This window comes from Corella eumyota, chromosome 6 (genome assembly GCF_963082875.1).
Source record: "Corella eumyota chromosome 6, kaCorEumy4.1, whole genome shotgun sequence".
NCBI lineage: Eukaryota > Metazoa > Chordata > Ascidiacea > Phlebobranchia > Corellidae > Corella > Corella eumyota.
The window spans coordinates 7,222,550-7,246,289 of NC_137495.1; the positions used below are offsets into that span (position 1 = coordinate 7,222,550).

Sequence of the window (23,740 nt, forward strand, 5' to 3'; positions counted from 1 at the left end):
CAAAAGTAACCTTTTTAAGTAAGCCAAAAATGATTCCATGACATTTGAACCCCTTTTATTTGAACCCCTTCATTTGAACCCATTTTAACTGAACTCCTTACATCTAAACCCCTTTATCTGAACCCCTTACACTTAAACCCCTTTTGTTTAAACGCCTTGGATTAGAACCCCTTACAGTTGAACCCCTCACATTTAAACTCCTTACATTTAAACCCCTTGAATTTGAAACCCCTTACACCTAAACCACTTACATTTAAACTTTTTTAGTTAAAACCCCTTACATTTAAACTCTTGGGGTTTAAATGAAGGGGTTCAAATAAAGGGATTTTAATGTAAGAGGTTCAAGTGTAAGGGATTCAAATGTCTGGCCACCGCCAAAAACATTGAGAAAATAACTAAACAACACCAATTACATGCAACAAGTACTTTGTAAAAAGTATTTATCAAATAAAGCAATACCTGCTCTACACCTAATACCAGGTGGTAAGGGATCAAACATTGCAGTGCTTAAACATGTCCTTTCAATATCCATAATTGGATTATTCATATCGTCGACTAGAGTGTACATAGGACTACATGAGATTGTTACACCATCATCCTCATTATAAGTTGGATTATCGGGATTAATTTCCCCGTTTGTCGGTAAAGTTGGTCTTTGGCATACTAAAAAGATAACACATAGAGTATTATAAAACAGCATAATTTTAAATGAAGTATTAATTTTACCTAATATAGAGGCTGAAATATCAAGATACCGGCAGCATGGTGTAGTGATAAGAACCCTTGCTACACCACCATGAGGTTGGGGGTTCATTACCCACTGATCTCATTCTGTAGCGCCCTTGAGTAAGGCGCTATAAACGGTATAAACTCCTGCTGAGCCAGCACTTAATCAGCAGTACAAATATCGGGCAATTATAATCTATAATATCCCAAACTGCAACAGGCAACTCGAGATTAGGTCAGAGTAACTGATGTTACTCTATGTTTAAGTCGTGCATCGACTTTCCCGCATCGAGGATAAAATATATACAAAAAAAAATGAACTACATATTTAAAATACCTGCTCTACATCTGGTACCAGTTGGTAAGGAAGCAAACATTGCAGTATTTAAACACATACTCTCAATATCCATAATAGGTGTATTTGAGCTGTCAACCAGAGTGTACATCGGATTACATGAAAAAATAACAACGTTACCTTCATTGTATTGTGGGATATCAGGGTTAATCATGCCATTTGCAAGAGGTGTTGGTCTATTGCAAACTAAAATATAAAATGTCATGATTAAATAAAAAAAAAATTTCATAACAATAGATGCAATCGACCGGCAGCGTAGTGTAGTGGTAAGAACACTTGCTACACCACACATGAGGCTGTGGGTTCAATACCCACTGCTCTTATGCTGTAGCGCCTTAGAGTAAAGTGCTATAAACGGTATGAACTTCTGCTGAGCCAGCACTTAATCACGAGCTTAATTATTAGACAATTATAATCTATAATATACCAAACTGCCACAGGCAACTCGAGACTAGGTCGGAGTAACTAATGTTACTCTATGTTGAAGTCGCGCATTCGACTTTCCCACATCGAGCATAAAGATATATACTAAAAAAAAAAATCTTCATAACAAAAAAGAAGTGACATCAAGCATTTTAAAATATGATGTCTAAAACTAAAGTACCTGCTCGACATCGAGTGCCAGGTGGTGGTAATGAGCCAAACATCCCTGTAGACAAGCATGTGCTCTCTATGTCCTCAATATTCATGTCCATGGCATCAACAAGATCATAATTAGCATTGCAGGAAAAAGTAACAGCATTGTTCTCATCATACGCGGACTGGTCGGGGTTGATAAAACCATTCTGAAGAGGAGTTGGTCTATTGCAAACTAAAATATAAAAAGTTTAATTTCACAACTGTACTTTTATTGCTTAATTTAAAATAATTTACCCATTTTATTTTTTAGTTAACAATTGTCACTGTGGTGTAGTGGTAAGAACACTTGCTACGCCACACAAGAGGCTGTGGGTTCAATACCCACTGCTCTTATGCTGTAGCGCCCTTGAGTAAAGTGCTATAAACGGTATGAACTTCTGCTGAGCCAGCACTTAATCACGAGCTTAATTATTAGACAATTATAATCTATAATATACCAAACTGCCACAGGCAACTTGAGACTGGGTCGGAGTAACTAATGTTACTCTATGTTAAAGTCGCGCATTCGACTTTCCCACATCGAGCATAAAGATATATACTAAAAAAAAAAATCTTCATAACAAAAAAGAAGTGACATCAAGCATTTTAAAATATGATTTCTAAAACTAAAGTACCTGCTCGACATCGAGTGCCAGGTGGTGGTAATGAGCCAAACATCCCTGTAGACAAGCATGTGCTCTCTATGTCCTCAATATTCATGTCCATGGCATCAACAAGATCATAATTAGCATTGCAGGAAAAAGTAACAGCATTGTTCTCATCATACGTGGACTGGTCGGGGTTGATAAAACCATTCTGAAGGGGAGTTGGTCTATTGCAAACTAAAATATAAAATTTTTTTTTTTTTTTTTTTTTTTTGTATATATCTTTATCCTCGATGTGGGAAAGTCGAATGCGCGACTTAAACATAGAGTAACATAAGTTACTCCGACCCAGTCTCGAGTTGCCTGTGGCAGTTTGGAATATTATAGATTATAATTGCCCAATAATTAAGCTGCTGATTAAGTGCTGGCTCAGCAGGAGTTCATACCGTTTATAGCGCCTTACTCAAGGGCGCTACAGCATGAGATCAGTGGGGATTGAACCCACGACCTCATTTGTGGTGTATCAAGAGTTCTTACCACTACACCATGCTGCCGGTTTAAAGTTTAATTTCACAACTGTATTTTTATCGTTTAAATTAAAATAATTTACCCATTTTATTTATTAGTTAACAATTGTCACTGTGGTGTAGTGGTAAGAACACTTGCTACGCCATACAAGAGATTGCAGGTTTAATCCCCACTGATCTCATGCTGTAGCGCCCTTGAGTAAGGCGCTATAAATGGTATGAACTCCTGCTGAGCCAGCACTTAATCAGCAGCATAATTACTGGGCAATTATAATCTATAATATTCCAAATTGCCCTAGGCAACTCGAGACTGGGACGGATTAACTGATGTTACTCTATGTTTAAGTCGCGCATTCGACTTTCCCACATCAAGAATAATATATTATAAAATAATATATACAAAAAAAATTAAAAAAATAAACTTATTTTCTTAGCATTTTAAGAGTTTATATTTAATATCAAGTCTGCTGCTTAGACAACCATGTAATGTACTCTTATGGAAGTTATGACCCTTCAAGCAACAATTTAAGTTAAATGCAAAACTGAATGCCATTTTTGGTAAAAATATGTCGGTTTTATAGTCTACGCATATAATAATTGTACAGCCAAAAAAATACTAACCAGCCATAGAAGATATGCACATTGTTCCAGATGGCAACGTTGGAAAAACAGCAGAAGACGGACAAGTAAACACAATATTTGGGATGTTTGTATTGGCACCATCAACTAACTCAAATGCTGGATTGCACGAGTGAGTAACTGTTTCACCTTCATTGTATTGAAGTTGATCTGGTGATACTCTTCCATTGGTGAGAGTGACGGTGGGTCTATTGCAAACTACAAACAAACAAAAAAATTTATAGGTAAAAAACAGTATTTTTATTTTTAAATAATACAATAAGGTCGAGGGTTCAATTCCCACCGCTCTCATGTTATAGCACTCTTAAGTAAGACACTCTTAAGTAAAAACTTCTCCTGAGCCAACACTGAATCAGCAGCATAATTATCGGGCAATTATATTCTATATAATATCCCAAACTGTTGAAGGCAACTCGAGACTGAGTCCGAGTAACTGATGTTACTCTATGTTTAGGTCGCACATTCAACCTTCCCACTTTGAGGATAAAGATTTATACAAAAAAATGAACCTGCTCTACATCTGGTGCCGGTTGGTATAGGATCAAACATTGCCGTGTTTAAACATGTTCTTTTAATATCCATAATGGGATTATTCATATCATCGACTAGAGTGTACATATTCCTACATAAGATTGTAACCATATCATCCTCATTATAAGTTGAAATATCAGGATTAATTACCCCATTTGTTGGTAGAGTTGGTCTACTGCAAACTACATAAATGTCAATAATTTTATTTCTTTCGTTAAATTGATATTTTCCTACAGCTTATTCACAAAAAAAAATTTATATTAAAGCCTTATGAAATTTATATTTAAATTAATATTTCTTAAAAAAACATATATTTCATTTGTCAGAATATGAACCACACTTTCAAAACATAAAATTTAGAGGTAATCCGATAATAAAATTACCGAGTGTGGTGTAGTGGTAAGAACACTTGCTATACCACCATGAGGACGTGGGTTCGATCCCTACTGCTCTCATTCTGTAGCGTCCTTGAGTAAGGCGCTATAAACAGTGTGAACTTGAGCCAGCACTAATCAGCAGCATAATTATCAGGCAATTATAATCTGTAATATCTGAAACTGCCAGAGGCATCTAGAGACTAGGTCAGGGCAACTGTTGTTACTCTATGTTAAGGTCGTGCATTCGACCTTTCCACATTGAGGATAAAGATAAATACAAAAAAATAATACCTGCTCTACACCTTACATCAGTGGGCAATGTATTAAACGACGCCGTGTTTAAACAAGTCCTTTCAATGTCATCAATAGGATTATTTAAATTATTTACAAGGATGTACATTAGATTGCAAGAAAATGTAACTACTTCCCCTTCGCTATACATTAGTCTGTCAGGGTCAATTGCTCCATTTGTGAGTGGAGTCGGTCTACTGCAAACTAAATTAAACATCAATTTTTTAGGCGGATTTATAGTTATCGACTTGCTTTAAATATAGTTTTTTAATATTTATTTATTCTTGATTAAAAAAGTCGAACTTTATGACCTGAACAACACTTCGAACAACTGGCAGCATGGTGCAGTGGTAAGAACACTTGCTACACCACCACAAAGTCGTGGGTTCAATCCCCTCTGCTCTTATGCTGTAGCGCTTAAGTAGGGTGTTATAAGCAGTATAAATTCCTGCTATGCCAGCACTTAATCAGCAGCATAATTACCGGGCAATTACAATCTTTATAATATCCTAAACTGCTAAGGGCAACTTGAGACCGGGTCAGAGTAACTAATGTTACTCTATGTTTTGCTCGCGCATTTGACCTTCCCACATCGAGGATGGCGATTTTTACAAAAAATAAATAAAAAAATTTGAAATTTCAAGGTGCTATAAACAGTATGAACTCATGCCAAGCCAGCAATTAATTAGCAGCATAATTACCGGGCAATTATAATCTTTATAATATCCCAAACTGCTAAGGGCAACTTGAGACTACGTCAAGGTAACAGTTGTTGCATTATGTTAAGGTCGTAAAGTCAACCTTCCCACAACGACAATAAAGATTTCAATATATAAAAAAAAATTGTAACAGAACATACCCGCATCACACTGTGCAAGCAGTGGACTAAACGTTCCATCATTTTGACAAGTAACTCGATTTGGGCCTTGTAACTCAAATGGTGGATTACACCCATATGTTAGTGATACGCCGACTTCGTAGGTTGTCAAGATTGGAGAATAAAATCCATTCACCAAATTAACAGGAGAGGTACACACTATGAAAAAAAATATTTTTTTATTTTGATTAGGATATTTAAGAGTAAGAAAAAACAATTTTTGAACATAAACCGGTAATTTGAAAAGTCTTATTGGTAATTTTTTATAAGAACTAATATTTATTTCTTGCATATTAAATAATCAATAATTAATGATTAAAATTTTAAGACATTTAAAAAAAAAATAAATAACTTGTGTGGTGTAGTGGTTAGAACACTTGGCTTTATCACATAAGGTCCTGGGTTCAATTCCCACAAATCTAATGTTGTAGTGTCTTTGCCAAAAACAGTATATAGGCCACTTTAAGACTAAGTCTTTGTAAAAGCAACCTTTTCACATTGAGAAAAAATTTTTTTTTGTATATATCTTTATCCTCGATGTGGGAAAGTCGAATGTGAGACTTAAACATAGAGTAACATTAGTTACTTTGACCCAGTCTCGAGTTGCCTTTAGCAGTTTGGGATAATATATAGAATATAATTGCCTGATAATTATGCTCCTGATTAAGTGTTGGCTCAGCAGGAGTTCATACCGTTTATAGCGGCTTACTCAAGGGTGCTAAAGCGTGAGATTAGTAGAAATTAAACCCACAACCTCATGTGTGGTGTAGCAATTGTTCTTATATAAAAAATTGTTAAAATATATAAGAAAAATTGGTAATTTGTTAAGAGCAACAGTTTCTTACATATTATGCACTCAGCATTAAGTGCAGTGAACTCCCCAGTCAAAAGGCATATGACAAAATCTGATCCTAGTAATCTGTAGCCGAAATTGCAGGTATATGTAACAGACATGCCGATGGGGTAGGTAGTCAGTTTAGGTTCAAAATCACCATTCCCCAAAATCGATGGATTACTGCATACTGTAAATTTAAAAAAAAACGATTGTTTTATGAAATTGCAAATAAACTGAATAAACAAGAAACAACAAATATTTGCTTTTAGTAATTTTATATTTATTTATTTGGAATTTATAGATTGTACTATACGGCCCTTGGTAATTTTCTCTTGTACTTTACGGCCCTTGCTAATTCGTGCTTGTACATTACGCAAAATTATTTGTAAAGACCAGCAAATTCAAAAGAGAATTAGCAGGGACTGTAAAGCACAAAGTGGAATTAGCAAGTAATGTGGATTAAGAAAAAGAACTAACAAAAATAAGTTGGTGTAGTGGTAAGAACACTTGCTACACCACACATGAGGTCGTGGATTCAATCCCCACTGATCTCATGCTGTATCGCACTATAAACGGTATAAACTTGATTAATGCGCTATAAACGCTATAAACTCTTGCTGAGTCAGCATTTAATCAGCAGCATAATTATCAGGTAATTATAATCTTTAATATCCCACACTGCCACGAGTAACTCGAGACTGGATCGGAGTAACTGATGTTACTCTATGTTTAAGTCGCGCATTCGACTTTCCCACATCGAGGATAAAGATATATACAAAAAAGTGCAAGTAATTTCAGTTTATTTATTTTGTCATTAGCTTAAAAACAAACTTACTGGCATCTTACCATTTTCAACACAAATTGCACGCACAGGCGAAAACTGTCCAGTGTTCTGGCAGAAAGCAGTAACAGATCCGCTAATTGTAAATCCAGGATCACATTGGTAAGTTATCACTTCATTAACATCATAAATTGTTTTGTCTGGCAGAAAGAAGCCATTGGGCAACGGTTGGGGCAAAACCAAGCAAAATCGAACTGCAAATAGAATATTGATATTAAGTCATTTTAGGGCGTGTAAAATAAAGCAGGCTTTACGCTTTCTTTTGTATATATTTATTTTTTTCATATTTATTCAATTTTCTTGTGTATTTTGTGAAAAAGTTTACCTCGAGACTTAAAAATATAGTAACAACTGTTACCCTGTCCCGGTCTCGAATTGCCTTTGGCAGTTTAGGATATTTTAGATTATATTTGCCTAATAATAAAACTGTTGATTAAGTGTAGGCTCAACAGAAGTTTATACGGTTTATAGCACCTTACTCAAGAGGGTTACAGCATGACAGAAGTGAGGATCAAACCAAAGATATAATTTTTTGCCAATTATTTTTACTTTTCAATCTTTTACCAAATTTAATTACAAATGTTAATGCTTTTTTAAACAACTATCAATTAACAAATAAATATCTACTTTATTACAATACATCTCCTAGGTACTTACATAACTCGCAATTTACACCCTCTACTATACTAGGACACTGACAGGTATAGCCATTTATGCGATCCATACATATCCCACCATTTCTACAAGGACTGGAAGCACATTCATTAATTTCTAGAAAGTAAATTTAAAACATCATCAAAATTATATATAACCTTTTTGTAAGCTGTCGCAACATTTGACATTTACAAGAAATACAAAAAACACTTTTTACAACACAGAAAAAATTTTATAATGAAGCGCAAAAAATTATAATAAATTCTAATTATTTTATTAATAAAAGTTGTTTAAAAAATATGGTCTATTTATAAAGCAGCCCCAACAAAATACCAACCATAATTTAATATAATAAATTAACTTGATAGTGCAATATCTAATTTTAAAATGTAAATTTTTATTCTAAACTAATAATAATAAAAAAAAAATGAAAAAATAAAATTACCGTCACATCTGGGTGGATTAACAAAACCAGGAGCACAGTTAGGGCGGAGACGAATAACTGAAATAATAATTTTTGATACGTTAATAAAACCTTAAGGCAAATAGCTTAGTTAAAAATTTTACACAATTTTTATTGACTGTAAAAACTGAATCAGTAAAAAATTTAATAACCCTATGATCAAGCAAATTGTTTTTAACATAGTATAGAACAATAATTATTTTTTTGTATATAAATGCCTTTATCCTTGATGTGGAAACGTCAAATGTGCGACCTTAACATAGAGTAACATCAGTTACTTCAACCCAGTCTTGAGTTGTCTTTTAGCAGTTTGGAATATTTTAGAGATTATAATTGCCGAGTAATTATGCTGCTGATCAAGTGCTGGCTCAGCTGGAGTTTCTACCGTTTATAGCACCTTACTCAAGGGCGCCAAAGCATGAGAGCAGTGGAAATTGAACCCACAACCTTATGGTGGTGTAGCAAGTGTTCTTACCACTACACCACGCTGCCAATTATGTTTACACTGACTCTAACTTTTTAAAATTTGTTTTAAAAATAAAAGTATTCTGACTTAACATATATACATATTGTTTAAAGTATATGGTAATACAAAATAAGATGTGATTTTTTTTCATATTTTACTAAAATTTTTACTAGTTAGAGTTGAAACATAACATCTTCGCACTTGTGGGTCCCAGCAACATTGAAATCTGCTACATGATGATCTAAAAAATAATAAACAATATTAAATTTTATTTTATATTTATTTATCCTTGATGTAGAAAGGTTGACTTCATGACTTAAACATAAAGTAACATCAGTTTGTTGACTTCAGCAGTTTAAGATAATATAGATTTAAAAATGCCTAATAATTAAATTGCTGATTAAGTTTTGTCTCAACAGGAGTTCAAACCATTTATGGCGTTTTACTTAAGGCACTACAGCATGAAAGCAGTGGGGATCAAACCCAGAGTCTCATGTAATACAGCCAAATGTTCTAATCACTACACCACAATGCCAGCATATTTTATTACCGGCAGCATGGTGTAGAGATAAGAACAATTGCTATACCACACATGGAGTCAGAGGTTTAATTCTCACTGCTTTCATGCTGTAGCGCCCAAATGGATCGAATGGATCGAATCGAATGGATCGAACGAATCGAATGGATCGAACGGATCGAACGGATCGAACGGATCGAACGGATCGAATGTATATCATCAAATGCATCGAATGGATCAAATGGATAGGATGGAACAAAAATATTGCATAAATTAAACCCTACCCCGACCCTCACCCATTCAGAATAAGCATAATGCAATGATCCATTCGGTCCATTCGATCCGTTTGGTCCATTCGATCCATTTGGTTTAATCGAAAACCATTTGATATACGTTTGGGTACATTCTATTTATTCGATCTATTCGATCCATCCGATCCATCCGATCCATTCGATCCATTCGATCCATTCGATCCATTCGATCCTGTATAGTTTATAGGTACCTCTTAATCAGCAGTATAATTATCGGAAAATTATAATATATAATATCCCAAACTGCCACAGGCAACTCAAGATTGTGTCGGAGTAACCCAATGTTACTCTATGTTTAAGTCGCGCATTCGACTTTCCCACATCGAGGATAAAGTTAAATACAAAAAAATACTGTTTTTTAATTTTTATAGTATAAATTGAGCATTTGTAATTAAAAAAAAATTGAAATAAAAAGTAAATAAATTACGCAGTGGTAAAGCGCGGGTGTCCACAAATTCTTGTTCTAGTAGTACATCTTTTAAGGATTTGAGATCCTTGAAAGCCAGGTTCTCCACCAAAAGTTAATAAAACTAAAAAAAATTTAAAACAAATAAACAAAATATCCTATTGTCAGTTTTTGTTTTATATTTGACATCTTAATTTAATAAAAAATTTAACTATATAAAAACTTTAATTCTATTACATATGATCGATATAATAGGCAAATAGCATTAATTAAAATTTGGTCATTACAGTCTTAAAAATTTTTAAAAATGTCAAAAAATTTTGTAAATTTGAAAATATAAACGAATCGCTTATTCGCACAAATAACTCTCTAATTACCTGGTCCATTGCTTGGCTGTTGTAGGCCATTGTTTGTAGAAACAGGTAATGAAACTATTGGAAGAAAATAAACTTCAAATTATTTTGTTTTTGTAAACAGCATTCTAAAGTTTTAAACACCCCGCCTTTTTATCAAATTTGAATATTAAGTAAAGAACGTTTTCGACAATACGATTAAGGTAGTTTCCCTAAAACATTACAGCACATAATTGTGTTTTTTTTCTATTAAATAGTTTATTTATTGATAAAATTATAGTCATTTAATTTAAGCCCTACCTCTATGAAAACATCTTGAAAAAAATGATGCGCGTTCGTCATAACAGCAACGCCTACAACATTTTTAAAGATATTAATATTCTCATAGCTTTTAAAGATATGAATTTACATAAATAATCTTTTGTGGCATATAAAATTACATCCGGTAGAAGGCACTTTAGTAACATTAACGTTCACGATGAAGCGTAGATATTTAAAATATATACTTACTGAGCTTCGCACCGAGATCTAGTCACGAAAATGAAGCCACAGGGCCTTCTTGAGCGAGGTGACAACGCAAAATTACAAAAACTACGCTGCGCGTTGATACGGATTTTGAATATTGTAAAAAGAAGTATGGCATGAGCAAGCCTTAGAATCATTTTAGAGTTAGCTGAAATTAAACAATACGAATCGTTAAACAAAAGAAATACGCAATTTTCTTAGTAACGTTATCGCACCAAATAATGTTTATTGTAGCCGTGTAATTTCTATATATTAAACTAAACAAACTACTAAACACAATTAAATATATTAGAAAAGCTTGTAGAAAAAAATCAGCCTCCGTTTTTTTTTTAGCTCGAGCTGCATACGCTTTAAATTATCTTAACCTTTAAAGAAACTGCTATTTCTGTTTATCAACAACAAATAAAGCTTCTAAAATAGAAATGCTAATAAATACACTAACACGACCCTTGTTGCTTTTGTTGCTAAATCTAGGTTAATATTAACCTAGTAAAAATATGTTGCTACAAGTTATCTAGCTTTGGCAGGTTAGATCCATTCTACCATGTTTTACTTAAGCCGATAATTTAAAATTTGGGTTACATTTCTACTCCACCCTTTATTTAATAGAGCCTACAGCTAAACTGTCGTATTTGGACGAGAGGTCGCCGGTGCTGTGTGTAAAAATAACTGTTTATAAAACAAGAGGCCTTTTTTATATCTGCAAAATATTATCCACCCTTACAGACATTTTACAACTTTTAACTTTAATGTTAAATAAACTGAAATCTAACCACGTCTGACCATTTAGCGGTTTCCCTGTCTATTTACAGGTGATTTGTTTAGAATACCTTAACCGTAACCAGCAAAATGTTTCGAAAAAATAATATTATGAATATGAGTTTATGCCGTAATGAAGCCTCGGGGTGCAAAAAAATAACAGCACCGAAACCGTTAGTTTCACTGACCTGTATGTACTTTATATTATTATTTTAAATTAAATGGCGTTTATGAATTTCGCATTTAGCCTGCGCGTTCGATCGTTTACTTAAAAAAATACATACAAGCAATATGGCCTTTCAATTTACTGAAAATTATGTCGCGAAGAGCAACCTAAAGTTTTACGTATAAAAAATTTTTAGTATCACTTATTGTAATGTCAAATAATAAAAATAAACTGATGACGTCGCATCAGTTTAAAATAGCCAAAATCGCCTTAGCGTCGTGAAATGGTATCTCTCAATTGTCTACAAACTGCAACATTTACAAGTATTGACTACGTCAACCAGCCTAGAAAGTTTTTTCTTTAATTTTCGCCTATTAACCATTATTGCTTAGAATATAGAATATCTAATATAAAAAAGCTCAACTTTAAATTCTACAATTATACTTTATAGATTCCGGGCCAACAAAATTATTTCAAAAAATCTTTAAAAAATTTTAATAAGTTAAAATTTGCAGCAAATAGCCTAATGCTTCTACTACGTTTATAAACCGGCAGTGTGTTGTAGTGGTAAGAACACTTGCTACACCAAACATGAGGTCGTGGGTTCAATCCCCACTAATCTTATGCTGTGGCGCCCTTGAGTAAGTCACTTTGAACGGTATAAACTTCTGCTAAGCCAGCACTTAATCAGCAGCATAATTATCGGGCAATTATAATCTATAATATCCCAAAGTGCCACAGGCAACTCGAGACTGGGTCTGAGTAACTGATGTTACTCTGTGTTTAAGTCGCGCATTCGTACCCACATCAAGGATAAAGGTGAATACAAAAAGAATTGCACAGAAATTGTGCATACATAACAAACTGTACATAACTTAAATTACTTAAAGAACCGAATTGGCATTACCATTCAAGGAGGAAGCACAGCAAGTTTTAGAAATATACAGCATGAGATCAGTGGGGATTGAACTCACGACCTCATGTGTGGTGTGTTTAAGTCGCGCATTCGTACCCACATCAAGGATAAAGGTGAATACAAAAAGAATTGCACAGAAATTGTGCATACATAACAAACTGTACATAACTTAAATTACTTAAAGAACCGAATTGGCATTACCATTCAAGGAGGAAGCACAGCAAATTTTAGAAATATACAGCATGAGATCAGTGGGGATTGAACTCACGACCTCATGTGTGGTGTAGCAAGAGTTCTCACCACTACACCACGCTGCCGGTGATTTAAATACCAATGTGTTACACTATAAAAGTAATGGTCATTTAAGAACAATTTTTGCCAACCATTAAATCAAAAATCAGCCCTAAACACAACCTGTCCACTAAAAAGTAACTAATAAGAAAAATAAGGGTAAAAAAAAACACAATATTTGACTCCTTTTACATTTAATTTTGTCACCAAAACAACGCAATTAGGAATATAAGTTGTTTAGTAATATTCAAAGTCAAGTAATAATACAGATGGATAGTAAATAAAAGTAGTTCACCACGTTACAAATACAAGACTGTTAGAATTAAAATTACAGGCTCTTTAAGTTGGTACTAGATATGGTTTCAGGGCCTTGATAACATTGAACATCGTTCTGGCATTCTCGGACGCTGGCACATTGCTATTTGAATTGAACCGCATTGGGTATTCGATAACTCGAACACGTAAGTGAATTCTATTGTTGGGTCCAACGATGCCTCCGATTCAACCAACACGCACAAGGGCTGTCCATTATCAGATGGTATATTAGTATAAAAACTTATATCCGCCAAACTACCATCTCTATGAACAATATCATCACCTGGAATATGAAAAATAACTTATATTGTGCAAAATTACATCTCCGTAACAGAAAATTTCGTTTTAGTCCAACTCGACGTGGTTTTGAGTACGGAAAAAAGTTACTGTAGTGAAACGTTGAAGTTGAATTAAATAGTAATCTTAAATGTAGTTAAGCAAGGCTAAACAACTTACGCTCGAAACTCTGGTTTATATTTGAAATAAATAAAAAACAGGGTTAACTTTTTTAAGTTATTAAGAAACCTACATTAGCAAATAACTGCAGGCTCAAACAGGCCCAAATAGACAACAAGGGCTCCTAATTTAGTGTCCATTTTTTGGTAAAAATGGCCTCCATTTAAAACTACATTTACCAACCTTGGTATTCAAGATCGGCCATAAACACTGTTTGAGGAATGCCCCTACTTGAAGCTCCGGTTGCTATAGCAACGGCAATGCCGAGAGAGTGACTATCACTCGAAATAGGTCGCACCAAAAGCGTTTCATCACAGAAATCGTTGGGATAATCTGGAAGCATTGTTCCCCGATATTCCATAGGATACTGGTTTTGTGGATTACCTTGCGTCCATTCTTAAAAAAGCAAAAAAAAATTAAAGTAGTTGACATCTCAAGAAATTAAAGATTGATTTAGTGCTAACGTTGTTATCGAAAGCATGTCCGGAAGCGTGGTGTTGTGGTAAGAACACTTGCTACACCCCACATGAGATCGTGGGTTTAATCCCCACTGCTCTTATGCTGCAGCGCTCTGGAGTAAGGCGCTATAAACGGTACGAACTCCTGCTGAGTCAGAACTCAATCAGCAGCATAATTACCGGGCAATTATAATTTATAATATTCAAAAATGAAGAAGGCAATTCGAAACTGAGTCAGGGTAGCAGTTGCTACTTTATGTTTCGGTCGTGCATTTAACCCTCCCACATCGAGGATAAAGATATATACAAAAAAGTGACTTCGGCCGGCGGACACCTCCTTTACCGTGAATTTTTTTTAAACAGGGGTGTACAAAACCGTCAATATTTTTAGGAAGATATTGAAGGTGATTTATCACGCAAAATCAGCAATAACTAATTTGAACCATGTTGGTATTTAGATACTATAAAACAATAGTACGTAAGTTGTCGATTAGTCGTATTTCGCAAACAACGCCTTAATTCAAAATAATATTTAAAGCGAATAAGACTTATATTAATATAGTTTTGTATTAATATATAATTACTTACCACCAAAATAACCGTTAAGCATGACTGTGTAAGTAGGCCCAGTAAAAGTGTCCAATTCACAGCAACCCTCGTCTGGTCCTGACCTCAAACAACCTAAGGTACCAAAATTATTATCCGTGGCGCAGATGCCATCTATGCTACAATCTTTAAAAATAAAAATTTCAAAGTTTAATGTTTACTCGATATTAAGGATATGTTGCTTGCCACATAGTACTTATATAAAACCAAAAAAGGACTGCTGTTTCAATTTTACAACAAACATATTTAACAGAAATTTTTTTTTATGATAGGTTTTATATTTCTTATTGGGGAAGGGTGTACTGTTATGTCGTGTTTTGAGCTATCCGTAAACGCCGTGGTCGTGAGTCCAATCCCCACTGCCCACATGCTGTAGCGCCCTTACGCAAGGCGATATAAACGGTATAAACTCCTGTTGAGTCAGCACCTAATCAGCAGCATAATTATCGAGCAGTTATAATCTATATAATATCCCAAACTGATAAAGTCAACTCGAGTCTGGGTCGGAGTAACTGATATTACTTTATGTTTAAGTCGTGCATTCGACCCCTCACATCAAGGACAAAGATATATACAAAAAAGTTCATCCAAAACTCCCCTTCGTTTTCCTTGGAAAAAATAAGGAAAAATGTAAACATTAAAAAGTAAAAAAACCTGGAAAACAAATTGAGCCCGAAGGAAAGCTCTCAAACTGTCCAGTACTTAAACATGTAATCGAGGCAGGTGCAAACTCAGGTACCGGGAATAGGCTAAATAAATTGGAATCACGACAAACGTAACTTGCAGGTAACCCATCATAAAAAATGGATTGAATTTCAAAATAAATTGCTCCTTCAAAAAGCGGGGGTAAGGAAGAGCATACTGAAAAATTGAAGTCAAAACAAAACAGGTAAAATTACGTTTTGCCAATTTTTAAATTCACCAAACCCATATTTCAATATTTAGCAAATATTTAAAGGTTTAGTATTGTAACTTTCGGGCACCATCTAAAATATAAATTTCAATTTCTAAAAAAATGTTCACTGAGACCTCCAAGACATGCTGTATTTGAAGGAAATTCCTCGAAAATACCATTTTCCTGACAAAGAGCGGTTACCATGGTTTCTACGATTTGATTTATAACTAAAACAAATCCATCAAAGCATGTAAAGGTAAGCATATCCCCCATCATGTAAGGAGGGTTGGCCAGTGTTGTAAATGCCCCATTTTCGAGGTTTGGTGTTGAACTACATTCTAAAATGGTATTAAAAGTAAAGTAATTTTCTTGGTGTTGGTTTTGTTTTAAAGAAAAACACGATGTTTGATTGTAGCTATAAAAGTCATACAGTATATAAATTTTTCTAATTATCAGAACACTTCCTACACTACATGAGGTCCTGTGTTCAATCACCAGTAATCCCATGCTACCACGCTATAAACAGTATGACTCCTGCTAACCCAACACCTAATTAACAGCTCAATTATCAGGCAACCATAATCTATAATATTCCAAACTGCCACAGGTAATTCGAGACTTGGTCCGAGTAACTGTTGTTACTCATTATTTGGGTCGCGCATTCGATCCACATCAGAGATAAATTTATACAAAAAAAGGAACAATATGAAATCTGTTAACACCTCTTCGACAAGAAGTTCCTGAAGGTATTGTTTCAAAATCACCACTACTTTGACATTGAATATCCACACTATTAATAATTTGATTCATCTCATTAACTAAATGATAACCATCATCACAAGTGTATGTAAGTATTAAGCCTTCATAATATTGACCCCTCATTGGTGCAAAATCTCCATTCGAAAGCAGAGGTGGGGCGGAAGCACATTCTTAAAAGAAATAAATTAATTCTTAATGCTTTAAAACTTTAAATTAAGAAAGTTTGTGAAAACACTTAATCACACTCTTTAACTATAGGGATTTGTAATCGAACAATAGTGCCAATTTAACCGGAAGCGTGGTGTAGTGGTAAGAACACTTGTTACACCACACATGAAGTCATGGGTTCAACACTCACTGTTATCATGCTGTAGGGCCTTTAAGTAAGGCGGTATAAACGGTATAAACTCTTGCTGATCCAGCACTTAATTGGCAGCATAATTATACGGCAATTAGAATATATAATATCCCAAACTGCCACAGGCAACTAGAGACTGGGTCAGTGTAACTGTTGTTACTTTCTGTTTAGGTCAAGCATTCGAATATATCAGTTACCTCTTCGACAAGATATTCCTACTTCTATGGGTTCAAAACCACTCTCTGTACACTCAATTTCAAAAGGTTGATCTACCACAACCGCAAAAATATTAATAAGTAGGTAATTGAAATTACAAAAATATCTAAGAATTACACCCACTGTAAATGGGGGTGGTCGTGAAGCTAGATAAATTCCATTTAAAAGCATGGCGGGTGAAGAACATCCTAAAAATTTAAAAAAAATGTTGTAAAACACCAAATTGTTAGTATTTAACGACAGAAAAAGCGGGCAATGTTGAATTACAATTTCGAAAGTTACAGTGCGTGAAACAAACCTCGTACACATCTTGTTCCTGGAGGTATTGGTTCAAAATCACCACTGCCAAGACATTCCCTAAGCAAAGATTGAATTACCATATCCATGTCATTGACTAGTACAAAGTTCACATTACAAGTGTACTCTAGCCTTACTTCTTCAAAGTATGGCAATTCATTCGAAGCTGCAAAATCGCCATTACCGAGAATTGGGGGGGTGGCACATTCTTAGAAAAAATAAATGATAGTTAAATATTAAACCAAACATGTCAAATATTAGGTTTAGAGTAAAGGTTTAGCGAGTTTTAACCACCTCTTAGACATCTTGTATATCCTGGTAACTGTTCAAAATTCCCATTACTAAGACATTGAATGGTTAAATCTTGAATAACCTGGTCTAACACATCAACCAATACAAAACCATCGTTACAAGTATATGTAACTGGTAAGCCTTCAAAGTATGGTCCAGATAATGGTTGGAAACCTCCATCTGTAAGAACTGGTAGTGGAGGACTACATTCTGAATATTGAAAATCGTTTAAATACATTAAAAAAATAGGTTTAAAACTAATAGTCTACTATAACCCACCCAAACGTTTTAAACCTGTTTTTAACAATTTAGAAAACACGTTTTTATCAAAAAATAAAATTTGAAAAAAAGCGACTCTCGTGCACCATTTTGCAGTAAAAAAATAATTATACAGGTAAAAAAAGAATTTTGGGGCAAAAAAAATTTCTTTTAATCTAATCTAAGTCAGTTTAACGTCTTTAGAATCAAGTTTTTGTCGAATTTCGGTGACTAATTTTTTTCCCCAAAACAGCGATTTTCGGCATTTTCTACAAGGGTATATATATAACCTTAGTGTTTTTGCTAAATTTGGCCAAAATGAATAAAAAATATTTCAGCATTTTTTGCAAAAAAAACACTAACAGTCAACTATAAGCCATCCTGACATTTAAAACCTGTTTTTAACATTTTCTACAAGGGTATAGCCCCTCATTAAATTGCAGCAAACATCTTATTAGCTGTCCTCTATATAGAAATTTGTGTTCACTGACATTCGTGTTCACTGTAATCACATTAGCTTTAAAATATCACTGTTTAACGAACCTCTTTGACAAGATATTCCAACAGGCAGGGGTTCAAGATTGCCCGCTGTTTGGCATTCTACTTGTATCATATTTAGAATTACTTCATTCAAAATATTCACCAAAAGATAATTGGAATTGCACGAATAAGTAATAATAGTACCAATAGGATAAGGGGGGGCTGGCGTAAAGGCTCCATTAACAAGAATCTCAGGCGATTGTAAACAGTCTAAACAAAAACATAGGAAACAAAAAAAAAAAAAGGCAAACACGTAAGCCTTAAGTTTATTAGATATCGACCGACAGTTAATTAACCACATTCAGCAATCAATCAAAAACAGAAAAAGTTGACTTTAATAACGCAGAACATATACCGTTGGTTATAATATGCTTAACAATGCAGAACTGTTTTATTTAAGGACTTACTATCTGGATTACACTGAGCTATAAGTTCCGAAAATCGTCCGGTATCAAGACAAACCACTATATCTAGTCCATTTAGGGTAAATCCAGGATTACATTCATATCTTACAAAGTCATTAAGGCTATATATGGGTTGTATCATAACTATAAATCCATTAAGTAAGGGGCTAGGACTCACAGCCGATGTAATGCATTGTAGAACTAAATTACAAACCACATAAAAAATTTAAAAATTTTTTAAGAGATTATTATAAATGGTATTTAAAAACGGTGGCATGATGTAGTAGTCAGAACACTTGCTACACTACACGAGCCCCCGAGTTCGATTTCCACTGCTCTTATGATGTAAAGCCCTTGAACAAGGCCCTTTAACTGATATGAACTCCTGTTGAGCAAGCATTTAATCAGCAGCGTAATTAACGTGCAATTATATGCTATAACATCCCAAACTGCCGAAGGCAACTCGAGACTGGGTCGGAGTAACTGATGTTTCTCTACGTTTTCCCATACCGAAGATAAAAATACATTTTTTTAAAGATGATATCCACTTTTCCTCTTTTAGTAAAATAGTCATAAAACAGTAATTTTCACATTAATTTTAAAGAAATTAGTCCTTCCTACCCCTTAAAATCACCTACATTTTTTTACCCTTAAATGAATATTTATATTAAGCTAAATAGAAGTTTAAAAATAATTCAGTTTTTAATTTGTTACACGTTTACATACATATTTCGCAGTTTAAACCATCGAATGTTGGTGGGCAAGTGCAAGTATATCCGTTAATTCTGTTTGTACAAGAACCTCCGTTTTGACAGGGATTACATAAGCATTCATCAATATCTACATGTTTTAATTAAGATATAATCTGATCACAAAAAAGCTTTTTTGTTAAATAAAAAGTACTTAAGATTAGCGCATCTTTGACATAAGCAAAACCTCACCATTAAATTTTATTTTACTGCCTTAATATAAGCAAAAAAAAAAACAGTCAAAAATTATGTTCAATTTTTTAATTTAAATAGTTGCTTAAAAAAGTTACCGTCACATCGAGGTGGATTGGCAAACCCTGGCTCACAGCTCGGCCGAAGGCGAATTACTAAAAAAAAAATTAACAAAAATTAATTATTGAAACAATAACATAATAGTTTTATATTCACATAATATGCTTTCACCAAATTTCCATTACAAAAAGTGAAATTTGCATTATTAAAATTTTTAAAATTTTTAAATTTTCAAATTCGATATTCATACTGTTGTTCACTGATTGAACACATCTTCCTGCTGACCAGCAACAATTCCATCTTCGACATGACGACCTAAAATAGATAAATTGATTTTTCACTTGAATTTATATTGTAGATTTTTTATCTGAAGCACTTTTCACACTTTCAAAAACTTATTTTAAAGATAGTAGTTTCATAAAATATATATTCTCGAGATAAAACGGAGTAAACACATTTTTTTTTCAGGCCTCGAAGAACAAAAAAATTAAACATTGCTTTTGGCTTAACAGCTTAACGAAAAAAAATTATTCAATAATTCACCGAGTGACAAAAAAGGGATTTCCGCATAAAATGTTGCCAGTGCATTGAGTTAAAATTTGTGATCCTCGATGGTTATTCACCCCTCCAAAAGACAATATCTCTAAAACACGTAATTAAAAAAAAATTGTATACTTATCAGAATTGTTTTTTTATTTTTTTTGTATATATATCTTTATCCCCGAGGAAAGGTCGAATGAACGACCTAAACATAGAGTAACATAATTACTCCGACCCAGTTTTAAGTTGCCTTTAGCAGTTTGAGATATTGTATAGATTACAATTGCCCGATAATTATGCTGCTGATTAAGCAGGAGTTCATACCGTTTATAGCGCCTTACTTAAGGGCACTACAGTATGAGAGCAGTGGAAACTAAGCCCACGACCTCATGTGTGGTGCAGCAAGTGTTGTTATCACTACACGAAGCTGCCAGTCAAATTTAAAGCAAAGACGTTTTTTTAAACCAGTACAAACCAGTTGTTTGTGGTCCTGACCGAGAATTGCGAAAGCTAGGATATTCCAAACTAAGAACCCTTCCTAAATGTTTAAATGCTTCGTTATATTAACTACAATTTAACAGAACGTCAGCGCAATGCAATTTCAACTTCGTGGTTATAAGTTAATTAGGGAAAACCCGAATCAGAGAACAAAATTGCCATAGAATTTATGTGGCTGCGTTATAAAAAGTTTGCAACGTTATCGTAAAAAGTTTTAAAATAAATAAAAACATTTACCTCTAGAAAAACATCTCAGTGTGGGGGATAAGGTATTTTGGTCGTAACAACAACCCCTAAAAATTAAACTTTGATTCTCTAACGAATTTATAAAATAAATAAATAAGGAACGTCAAAGTTAGTTAACTTACCGAGCTAAACACTGGCTCAGTGTTGGACTATCGAAACCACATGACCTCCTTGAACTTAAAGGCGTGCTGAAATCGCAATCATTTTGACTAGCAACAAGATTTTGAAATAACACAAGCAAAACAATAGTTAAAAGTAACATACTCGGCTGCTCTACCTAAATTATAAAACACGTACAAAATTTTAGTTCCTCGCAATAACTTAACAAAAAAGTAAATGGTAAAATATATGCGGTAGTGAGTTTTTTTCGGAGATAGCTGTTTCTGCGATCGAAGTGATGTCTCTTCTGAAGGTGTGGTTAGCGCAACTACGTAATTTTTGATTTGTGGATAATCTACAATAGTTATTAGACATAGCGTAATCATGGCCTAAAGCGTATTTACCCATACCTCAATTAAAGCGCTGTATAAAACATCCTGTTTAGGTCGGCCCAAAAGTTTTAAAACGTTAAAAAAATATAAAATATATCGCTTAAAACCTTATGTCCGAATATTTACATTAAAATAATGCCTCGGGGTACATAGTTACAGGTGAGACAGACCTCAAAACCAAACTGATACCAATTTGCACGTGCATGTTGACTTACAACTAACTTACCCTGTTTTCAGATGCAGTAATAGCATAACACCGGTCACATACCTTTTCATACAACAATTTGTTTGGAAATCGCCAGATAAAAACCAATATTTTATCTTCCCTTAACGACTATAGGGCAATGTCGTAGATTTTTGCGAAATTGCTTAATTACAATGCACATTTTGTAAAAAATTGAGCGTATTTCAAAACACTTTTGTGTAAGGAAAAAGTAGGTAAACGGTCAAATGTGAATTTTATCACCGGCTATATTTAAACAACCTCACGCCCAATAAGCGAGGCTTTCTCATAAGGTTATTATTTGCTTTTAGTCACAAGACATAATACGTATTTGTCGATGATGTCACTTGTACGTATATTGTAACCTAACTTATGATTGGCCGTACGTTGACTTAAAATATATTTTGTTGATTTGTTTTTCAAGTTCAAAAAATGACGAAAAAAATTAAATTGTTTCTTAAAAATCATCGTTCATTATCACTTTATTTAATTCGGAATATTTTTATATATTTACAAACCGCTTACCACGCTTTGCTTGGACAAACATTCGAAGCACACATTCTCACCGAAGAAAAAAAGGGGCACTTGGTATTTATTGAACACATATTAATAAGCCAGTCAACGTTACGAAAGACGGACAGCTAAAGTCGCCCGCTCTCGTGTTATAACCCTATATATTAAAAGTGGCGCTGTCTGGTTCTTGATCAACGTAAAATTACAAGTTTAGCGTTTTGTATACTAACCGAGTCAAAATGAAGGTCATTTTGGCGGGGTATGCCAAAACTGGCACCAAAACCATGGCGAATGCCTTTCAAATTCTGGGTCTAAGGACCTACGACTGGATGGAAAATTTTTGGTACCTCGGCGACGATTGGACGAAAATAATGACGAAAGGAGGAACTATAGAGGACTTTAGGAGAATGTACAAGGACGTGGACGCAGTAACCGACGCGCCTTGTTTTTGGTTCTGGGAACAAATACACGAAGCGTTTCCGGATGCGAAGGTAATTAATTATTTTAACAAAGATTTTTGTTAAAAATTTTTGTCTTTTTTTCCAAGCGTTTTATACACAAATTTATTAAATTTTGGCAATTTATTTAATTACCCTAAAAAAAAATTAATACAAAACATTAAATTAAAATACTATTCCATGCAGATAATTGTATCTTTTTTAGATAATATTAACCATAAGGGAAGAAGACAGTTGGTATAAAAGCTTGGTTCGACAGTTCGAATCCCTGAACAGCGTAGCGCACTTGCAAATGCTAAGTAACGTCTGTCCGTCGGGTTGGCGACTATCTTCATACACAAATTTATTTTGTAAGTTTTTTTTATAACCTTTAACATAAAAAAATAAAAAAAAAATAAATAAACCAAAAATCGTTTATAGAAGGCTTGATTATTTTATATTTTTTTAAAATTTAAAATTTAAAATTACAGTGTGTAAAAATTAAAAAAAATTAAAGTGTGTCGCCCGTTTTACGGTTTATTCAGTTATTTGACTGCCGCCGAGCAAGAGGTTAGCGACCCTTACAAAGTAAACTGTATACACCGTTTATCGATTTTCGTCTAATAAAAAGGTCGTTTAAAATAACTATATTAAACAAACATTAAACCTTGAAATGGGCGTTACAGAAAAGAATCCAATATTGCACTAGTTCGGGATATTGAAATAGCTGTGGTTATTAAAGTAAATATAATTCGGTTAAATTAATAGGTTAAAAAATAACCTATATATTTGCTTTTATTTATAGTTTTCCATTTCGGTGCTATCCGTACGTGGTATCGAAGAAAACCAAAAATACACAACGCTATGATAATGAAACGGATTTACCGAG

The 23,740-nt window shown here is 33.9% G+C and overlaps 1 protein-coding gene across 1 annotated transcript; it reads right to left on the bottom strand.

Annotated features, from left to right (window-relative positions):
- Positions 1-409: 409 nt before the first annotated feature.
- LOC145755759 (complement receptor type 2-like) lies at positions 410-21,883 on the bottom strand. The gene is made up of 32 exons (XM_082572007.1): positions 21,836-21,883; positions 21,310-21,464; positions 21,179-21,234; positions 20,447-20,546; positions 20,154-20,218; positions 19,942-19,998; positions 19,629-19,742; positions 18,906-19,103; positions 18,502-18,708; positions 17,704-17,910; positions 17,411-17,617; positions 17,094-17,300; positions 16,502-16,708; positions 15,956-16,117; positions 14,867-15,010; positions 14,004-14,216; positions 13,435-13,647; positions 10,417-10,470; positions 10,061-10,163; positions 8,976-9,046; positions 8,322-8,378; positions 7,880-7,993; positions 7,228-7,416; positions 6,392-6,568; positions 5,529-5,705; positions 4,670-4,873; positions 3,989-4,183; positions 3,453-3,668; positions 2,335-2,541; positions 1,686-1,892; positions 1,064-1,267; positions 410-663 (listed from the first exon to the last, which is right to left on the bottom strand). Exons 1-32 carry the CDS (start codon positions 21,881-21,883, stop codon positions 410-412), a joined length of 4,989 nt encoding a protein of 1,662 aa, XP_082428133.1.
- Between the last annotated feature and the right edge of the window lie 1,857 nt (positions 21,884-23,740).

Bases quoted from the DNA above. Each gene is read 5' to 3' on its own strand.
- LOC145755759 (XM_082572007.1), bottom strand. From the start codon at position 21,883: ATGCACGTGCAAATTGGTATCAGTTTGGTTTTGAGGTCTGTCTCACCT. The intron at 16,709-17,093 runs GTAACTGATATA...ATTTCTTTTAAG, and splicing joins AGGAATATCTTGTCGAAGAG to AATGTGCTTCCGCCCCACCT. The intron at 1,268-1,685 runs GTACTTTAGTTT...TTTATATTTTAG, and splicing joins TGGCACTCGATGTCGAGCAG to TTTGCAATAGACCAACACCT.